General features: G+C 39.2%; 1 protein-coding gene across 1 annotated transcript; it reads right to left on the bottom strand.

Moving 5' to 3' along the window:
- Nucleotides 1-1,989: 1,989 nt before the first annotated feature.
- LOC124655104 (poly [ADP-ribose] polymerase 2-like) lies at nt 1,990-8,728 on the bottom strand. The gene is made up of 18 exons (XM_047194065.1): nt 8,498-8,728; nt 8,231-8,416; nt 7,998-8,125; nt 7,198-7,279; nt 6,724-6,956; nt 6,524-6,650; nt 5,914-5,969; nt 5,622-5,695; nt 4,995-5,041; nt 4,834-4,883; nt 4,349-4,411; nt 3,993-4,073; nt 3,588-3,698; nt 3,429-3,504; nt 2,978-3,120; nt 2,657-2,730; nt 2,282-2,387; nt 1,990-2,209 (listed from the first exon to the last, which is right to left on the bottom strand). The coding sequence occupies exons 1-18, from the start codon at nt 8,649-8,651 to the stop codon at nt 2,114-2,116; spliced, it is 1,887 nt and encodes a 628-aa protein (XP_047050021.1). The 5' UTR covers nt 8,652-8,728; the 3' UTR covers nt 1,990-2,113.
- Nucleotides 8,729-8,934: the final 206 nt, after the last annotated feature.

Here is an 8,934-nt window from a genome sequence, read left to right as displayed (position 1 = left end):
ATTTGAAGTTTGGAAGGGTTCACCATCTACTTATGTTAACTTTCGAGGTTTTGACCTGAAAACAAATGGGTATTATAAAGGGAAATAAAAGTTCAAAAAAATGTAAAAACGAAACAATCTACCTATCTTTGTATAGAAGATCGTCTGTATGATTTTTGAGGTCATTTAGAGAAGGTAACTTGTTACAAAAGCTGGTTTCAGTGAGACCTAACCAAATTTGGCATACATTATGCCATATCTATAACAACAAGGAATATCTAAAAGGGAAAGTTTCACAAAATTTGAAATTTAGAGCGAAAATGATGCCATACATGATGCTGTTTTTCGAGGTTTTGACCTGAAAATCAATTGGGTATTATAAAGGGAAATAAAAAGTTAGAAAAATATAAAAATGAAACAATCTATCTATTTATGTATAGAAGATCAGCTGTATGAAATTTGAGGTCATTTAGAGAAGGTAGAATAAATCACCTTGTTAGAAAAGCTGGTTTTAGTGAGACGAAACGGCATGCGTTTAAGCAAAGTGATTTTTTCGAACATCTCCAAATGACCCCAAATTTGCCATACATGATGCCATACGTGTAACAACAAGGAACCCTATCTAAAAAGTGTCAAAAAAGTTTGCCCAATCGTATAGCTCTATCAAAAAGAACCTCACCATGGCGCTAGTATAATTTTGGGCTTAGTTACAAACTTTCGTCACCTAACCTTCAACACGAAACTTGTTTCAAATCATTTTTGGCGTGCAAGAAACAAATCCAACCTTGATTCGAGCACCACAGCCTCCAAACTTTGCCGATGCCGATATCGGCATGGTCAGAACAGCTATGCTCGCCGCCACTGCTAGGTCACCGTCGGGATGCACCCTCAATCCCGTCCCCTCATTCGATCACTGACACACCAGAGATACCGCCGAGGCCAATGCCGAACGTACATGCTCATGCCAATGCCGAGCATGCATGCACGCCGTTGTGGGCACGGCCACGCCGCCCCGCTATGTTGGACGCCACAGACCACCGCGAGGTCTTTCCCTTCGCGACCACACTCTTCTAGCACCCATCTATACACGCCAGAAAGGAGAGACACTAGTTTTCTCTACATTGCTCGCGTTCGTGTCGGACACGGTCAGTCAAAGTTTTGAGGTAGTCGTCGATGTCGTCGACCATTTCTTCTCTTCTTCGCATGGTTAAACGCGTCTAGTTCATATCTATCTAATGCGTCTGGTCTCGCCTCATGCAGTTCTTTGTGGACGTCGATCTCATCTCGGCACCCCGCAGGCCATCTCCTCCGTGCCATCGATGTAGAGCTCCGTTTAAAAATCTATTCCTACCCGTGTATTGCCCCTTGTATCAGCGCCATGGTCCACTTGTCATTCGATATACCGAAGCCCCACTCGTGCGTGTTTTGGTCAGGGATATAGCGATGCTTACGGTCATTGGTCAGGGATACAGCGATGCTTACGGTCAAACAAAGATGGATGGTCTGACGTGTCTTTGCGGGCTCTACGTGGCCCCACTAGTCAGAAGATAACGGTCAACCATCGGGCAACCGACCGTTACAGCACCTGTGATGATTTCAGACAAGGTCTTGGGGAAAACTGAGGAAAAACTAAGGAGCTGGGAATAACAGCACAACTAAGAAACCGAGGGCACGAAAATAGAAATTCCTTTTTTTTATGTATTTCCACTTATCCTTTTCCGCCAAAAACCAGTCCCGTTTTCACTTCAGTTTCCGCTTAAAATTTAAAATAGCTGACTTATGAATCTTCAAAGGGAATAGCTCACAGCGCTTGTCGCGGGTGGCTGCATACACACAAACCTCACTAAGAGAACGTAGGGAATTTCTCATCCGCAAGCGATTGAAAAAAAGTAAGTCACAGTTGATTTTCAGAAAGTCTTTAATCTAGAGAAGTAACATTCATTTCGATACTGGATTGCCTTTATATACACACACAGGATCAGCCATCAGAATCTGAAACCCTGCCTTAAAATGGGAGGAAAGGCCTACACATTTTGCTCACAGAAAAAGATTTAAGGCCCCAAAAGTGGTTGCTGTGATGGAAACGTTATGATCACAGCATTGGCTCCAGCTTCCAGGTTCTCACCAAACTGGTCTACCGTCTCTTGAAGTTGAAGGAAACATGGAGGACGTACCGCATCCTTATCTGATCTATGTTGTAAACAATGTACTCGTTGTACAGCAAGCTACCCTGCAACCAGAGAGGCGGTGCATAATTAATCAAAGTGCTTCTGTATTCTACATGGTTGCGAGGTGAACGTACCCTCTTTGAAGGTTCCTCTTTGGGTTTTCCTAGTGGAACAACCACACCATCATCAGTGATCTTTGACTCCGCTATGTTTGGTGCCATCTGGCCAACTCCTTTAGTGCTGCATCAAAATAATTGCAACCAGATGTTTCTCATGCTCATATCAAGTAGCGACAGCAATATTTATGTCAGAAATCAGTACAGCATATAGAAATAGATGATATATCATGTTGATAATTATGTTCTAAGAAAGAGACACATTAAAGCTTCTGAAGAGGTTTCAGTTGATAGGAATGTGCACTTTACAGCATAATGTAATACTAGTGTAACTTTTTGAATTAACAGGTTAGTATTGTAATTTATCAAAAGCATTTTGCTTCAGTAACTGACCTTAGTTTTCCCTTCGGCAGATCATTAGCATTGTAATCTGCAGTTAGTAGTTCATTCATATCGCCCAGTGCAACCTGAGAAATATAAGTTAAGAGAATGTTATAAGCAGACCTCACAGAGAAATGTAAGTTATCAACACACGGATAATTTTAGATAACTTAAACAAAAATGGTTGGGCTCTTGAGACCATGGCTCAATCAGATAAGACGAGGTGATTAATACAATCACTGAAGAAAACACAGTCAGTCAAATGGTTGCACTAACACGCAAAATTGTATGCTGAAATTGTAATATCTTGGGAGGCGACAACAACGAACAGACCTCACAGAGAAGCAACACCCCAGATCTAGATGTTTCTGAAGCATAGCAGTAGTTTGCACTCTTGGAGAACATATCAGCGAAATAAACCCCTTTTCCAAACATGTAGCCAGTAACAGGTGCTTCAGGAGGGGCAATTCTCAAACCTGAGAGGAATAACAATGTTAGTTTTAAAACTGACATTCATTATGCTAACAAACAGTTTTGGTTTTAAACAAGGGTGATGATCATGAAGGGAGGCTCCACAGGCAAATGGATTTAAATGATAATCAAGCATCAAATCATGCATGTGAAGGTAAATTAGTATTTCCATACATGTGACAAAACCTAAATGCTGTTTCTAGGAACTCCAGGAAGAGCAAATAGTATGTCATAACTCATAAAACAAACGAAGAAAGCTGAGTGAATTTATCTTCCATACTTATACTTGTGAATAAAAAGCATGATATATTACCCTGAGAAAAGATCCCAGCCCAGTTGGACAGACGAGAACCATGCCATAAAAGCATCCTATTTCCTGCACTAGCATACTGCACAGATATTGAGAATCAGACATTTATAGTACTAGTTCTTTGCGATGCTTACACACGGCAGATTAGGAAGACCCACTGACCTTCTGAAACCGCTCTGTTTCGCCATGTCTTGACACCTTAAACATTTGCAATACGTCAATAGTATAACCTGAGTGCGTTTTCCCATGCGTATTCGCCAAATATGTTTTTATCTGGGCAGCAGAAAATTTCAAATGTGGTTAACTCAAACTATTATCAGAGTGAACTTGACAAATATCAACATTAGCAAGAGTAAAGGACTAAAAGGGAGTGGACAACAAAAACTAATGTCATTCAACGTGCTAATTCGATCTCTGCTAATAAAATACTCTCGGCCATTTTCAACGAAGGAAATGTAAAAAAAATTCTACATTTAAGTTGTTACAGTGACAGTTGCTACCTTTATACACCTAGCGACCAACATGGAATGTCTAAATGTAAATAGAGATTCTTGGTAGAATTATTACCATAGAGTACTCTTCAGATTGAACTTCTAGAGGCGTAAAGTCACAACAAAGTTGGTTGTATCGAGCATACAGTGGATCCTCCTACATTGTGAAACATGTTAAAGTTAGGTTGCAACATGTGTAAGGATAAACATGTACAAATAATGCTTTAGTCACTTAAACAATGATAATTTGTTTAAGCAACAAGTAGAAATTCATATTGCAGTTATTATTATCCAAGACAGGCTGAAAATGGAGATTTTGCACAAGAACCACAAGCTTGAAAATCTAAGATAAATGGAGACTGTTCAATTGATAAGAACTTATAAATGCGGATATCGATCTCTGCAATTCGATTAATTTGCAAAATATCCTACCTCATCACTTGAACCATCCTCCAGAAGCTTAGTTGCAATTTCAATCTCACCAAGGGCTTCAACCTATGAAAAAACATCAGAGGCAGCACTGAGAAGATTCTATAGAAACAGGGGTAGTACAGAACTAGAGATAAAGCTGGAATTCATAGAGGGCATAATATATTTGTGAGAAACAATTTGAATGTGAAACTACAATCAACATAAATTTTAAACAACCCTGATAACTTTTTTGAGAAGAATGGCAGGTAAGTTTTCTTCCATAGACAGTATATCTGATGGAGTCTAGAAGATAACAAATAGCATACATATAAGAACATTAGTATACTCGAAAGGACCAAAGGAGGCTGCACTCTATAAATCTAAAATCTCTATTCCAAAGATTCGTTGTTCTAAAAGTTTGCTCGAAAAGAATTATTTGTTTAGCATAAGATTTAAACATTTCAAGACAGTTAAGTGCTCAAATTAACCCAAAATAGTAGTATTACCATTTCCAGCTTAGCTTTTAATTTTTGAGGAGTGTCGATAACGTATTCACCTGTCAGATGAACTTTTTAGAAGGTCAGATTTACTCCTAGAAGGTACAAATCATAGCTGAATTGTGAAATGGTGACTGTAAGTTCAGTTAATCTAGAAAGTTGATACTCACGCATCTTCTTGAAACCAAAGTCATGTGGAATCACGGTGTAGAATTCCCTGTCACCAAAGGTAAGAACATCACAATAAACACAAATCATCTAGCCTTTAAAGGACGTCAATTACAAATATAGGAAAAAGAAGTCATGCATTCATAACTATCATCAATTCATGCAAATGTTTCCACAGAAATCTTTGCTATCTCAGACTCCAACATAGGAAGGCAACCATAACCTATAATCATATCCTAGTGAGCAAACCATTCAGTAAGAATCGAAACCTGATGATTTGTTATTATTCAAAGATGACCTAGCTTGCACTAAGAAATTGGCATGTTTAGTTGTTATAAATGGTTGCTGCAGTCAAATCTTTGTCTTTACTCTTATATAGATCCGAGTTGGTGGCCGTCCTTCCACCCATATGAGATCACCTATTAAGTTAGCAAGAAATTAACTACCGAAATCATCATACATTTAATGTAGTAGACATATCATTAACTTTTGATTTACTCTTTAGATTAACATTTAATTTTAGAATTTTTTTTGCATAAGTCTTAGGACTATGATGACACAAGGTTTAAACAACTCAAGCAATGCAAAAAAAAAACTGAAGCAATGCAAAAAGAAAAGTATAGACTCACCCAGTCAATTGTTCAAGCTGTCTCCTGTCTGCTCGTGAAATAACACTGGAAATCCTCTTTAGAACATCATAACCCTATGGAAAGATATGAAACTCATCATCAGAATAGAGAGACAAGACAGGATAACGGAAAATTAAACCAAGATCCAAACTGTTACTGCATATGACAATAAAATCAACATCTAACAGAAGTTCTAGAGTCCATGTTACTAATGTGTGGTTTTCTTCAAAATGTAATCTTATATCCATGCTGAATTCATACTTCCTGACAAAGAAGCATCAATATAACTCACCTTAAGTATTGTTGATTTGCTCAGTTTTCCAAGAGGAAGTTTATCAGCATTATAACCTAGTTGGATAGGCAAGATGAATTAGTATAACAGAAAATGCTACACGGTTAAGTAACAGGAATATACATGTAATAAAAGAACCTGTAGAACGATATAGAACATAAAAAAGTCCAAGCAAACTAATTCAACTCCGGTAGTTGAGCAGATGATCATATTTGGCCATTAACTATTTCTGATCATATTTCTTCATAAAAATAACTCCCATAGTTATAACTGCTGAATCATAGAAACCGAAGTTGCACGGATATGGGTACACATCAGCATATGAAGGTGTTGATACATCATTGAAGATTGCATTAAAAAAATGAACATCAAAGCCTTTTTCCCAAGCAAGATGGGGTAGGCTAAATATGAAACCCAACAGGAACAAACAGAAACCAAAACAAGGAGAGAAAAAAGAAAACAAGGAACAAGTAAGATTCTGGCACTATGCTGCATCTGATAATGTTACCACTATGCAAGCATATAGATATAGATAAGTAGCTCACTGTAAATAGATGAATATTATGATGCTCTCGTCAGTTGACAAGGCATAAATCATCAAGTGACTTACCTATTTCCATCATTTGCTGCTTCATCATGCTTATATTGCAAATGAGGGATATGAATTGTGCAGTTCGAGTTTCAAGCTTTGTCGCTTTTATCTGATCGGCAATGGAACCTTTCTTCTGAATCTGAGTCTAAAATTGAATACCAGACGATTAAAAACAACAGAGGTGAAAAACTGCTAATGAAACTTAAGTCAAAACTCACTGTTTCCTTGTCAACTTCACCGTAGTCCATTTCAAGCCAAGCGTATTTCTTTGCATAAAACTTGAAATTCTTGCGGTTGGACCAAGCGTTATTAGTTTTATCCTCAAACTTCCCTTCAAACTCATATATTGCTTCATCTCGTGTTGAAAAGGGACCATGTAGCTTTTGTTGACCTCGTGCCCCTACTCTCCCCCATCTATTGTAAACCAGGAAGCTTCCGCCAGCGTCAGATTCTACAGTTAACAAGCACTGGTTAATTTTTTTATTGAATATTGTCATTATTTATAAGGCGAAAAATGCATTTCTGTGTGACATGTTCCAAAAATAAATAGCACTGAAGTAGATGAAAGCAAAAAAAGGAAGTGTCCAACATTTCATTGAAGTAGACATTCTCGCTTAAAAATGCAGTGGATAAAGACATTCTCAAGGGAAAAAAAGGTGAGCAAGTAAGCAACAGTAACTTGCAGGACAAACCTAAAGCTTGAATGATATAGAACTTATTGTTGTTATCTCCAACATTAGTCTGGTTCATGGTGGCATCATAAATCTCATTACCCTGCAATAAAATATGTATATATATCATAAAGATGAGAAGAAAAATAGTAGAAGGAACATATAACTGTTCAGATCAAAGCATATCAGTTTTAAGGTAGTTAAATATTGGGATTCGATTGTAAGGAGATGGCCATAAGGAAGCTTTAAAGGTACTGTACACGGTGAATACTAAAATGACCAATTAGGGATGCCATTGTAAGTTTTCATTGGTCTATTCTCTAAACACGTAGTAGAGTTAGGCCTGCTATGGTGGTACATAAAGATACAAGTGGGTCAATATTAGGGCACCCTCTACCCTCTTTAGTGCAAAAAAATGAACTAACTTCTGCAAAATGATGATATCATCAGAAAAGTTAGTCCATTTTGTTGAAGGAAAGAGGGTAGAGGGTTCCCTAATATTTGACCACTTGCATCTGTAGTTGGTGATACATTTGGGTGTCACAAAATGCTATCACATTTATGAATATTTACAGACAAAGTGACAAAGTGGACATGATGTAATCCATCAGGCTCCATATTGATGAGAATATTTAGTTTGAACAAGGAGATCAAATTATCTAAGTTTGACGTTCAATCGTTCAACAAAAGAATCATGTTTTGCTCTAAACTCGCCAAATATGCCTACCGTATAGGAATTCAGTGACACATGGTTACAATTGAAATGCACATCGAAGGTGCAGTACATGTAGGGAAAAATAGTCAATAATGAACTCACGCACCACTTGCAGTACATGATAGGCCACTTTTATGTGGTCAGGGATGTGCTCGTCCAGCACTGCAGCACCTTTCTTCGTGGCTGTGACTATCTTCTCCTTTTTCACCTCCTCCTCAACGTCCCCAACACCACCTGCACCAACAAAATATGTAAACAGCCAAGCCAAAGAACAGTTGAGTGGATAAAGTTGAAACCTCACCCTCCAGTAACCAATATGAGAAACTCAGATGAACCAACCTTTTGCAACTTTCTTCTTGTCCTGAACAGCACCATCAGCAAGTGGCGCAGAATTAGCAGGGGTCGAGAGTAACCTCTGAATAACATCCTTCTTGGTCCCATTAGCCACGAGACCCCGTGCCCTGGCCAATGCCTGCAGCTCACGGTAGCCCATGCCCTCTAGCTGTGTCGCATCCAGTGTAACATCTGTGGCCCATGCCCTCAATCAGGTACAATCAAAATCCTAGCCTCCAATAAACAATATACAGAAACTACATATAAACAAACCTCCTGATGCTTCCTTCTTGTCCTGAACACCAGCATCCACAGTTGGCACAGAAGTAGCAGGGGTGGAGAGCAGCCTCTGCATAACATCCTTCTTGCTCCCATTAGCATTGAGCCCTCGTGCCTTGGCCAAAGCCTGCAGCTCGCGGTAGCCCATGCTCTCTACCTTTACCGCGTCCGACGGCACGCCATTTTCCTCCTCATTGTCAGCTCCAGCACGCCTTTTTCTCTTCCTTTTGCTGTCGCCGTCCGCTTCGCCATCCATGACCACACCATCCATGCCATCCGCATTGCATATCTCGGCTGCAGGAGCCGGCTCCTTCTCTTCCTTACGAATGGCAGCGTCCAGCTTCCGCACCTGGTGGAGAAGGCATCGCCGGAAGTAAGTCGCAAGGGCAATCCCCATATGTGACGATGTTTGTACTAAGCATAGTAAAGAT

Source organism: Lolium rigidum, chromosome 5 (genome assembly GCF_022539505.1).
Source record: "Lolium rigidum isolate FL_2022 chromosome 5, APGP_CSIRO_Lrig_0.1, whole genome shotgun sequence".
NCBI classification, from domain to species: Eukaryota; Viridiplantae; Streptophyta; class Magnoliopsida; order Poales; family Poaceae; genus Lolium; species Lolium rigidum.
This window is presented reverse-complemented; position numbering and strand designations above follow the sequence as displayed.

Excerpts from the sequence above, each read along its gene's own strand:
- LOC124655104 (XM_047194065.1), bottom strand. The coding sequence starts at position 8,651 with ATGGGCTACCGCGAGCTGCAGGCTTTGGCCAAGGCACGAGGGCTCAAT. Across the intron at positions 5,970-6,523 it reads GCAGCAAATGATGGAAATAG|GTTATAATGCTGATAAACTT; the intron begins GTAAGTCACTTG and ends CTATCCAACTAG. Across the intron at positions 4,412-4,833 it reads TAAAAGCTAAGCTGGAAATG|GTTGAAGCCCTTGGTGAGAT; the intron begins GTAATACTACTA and ends GTTTTTTCATAG.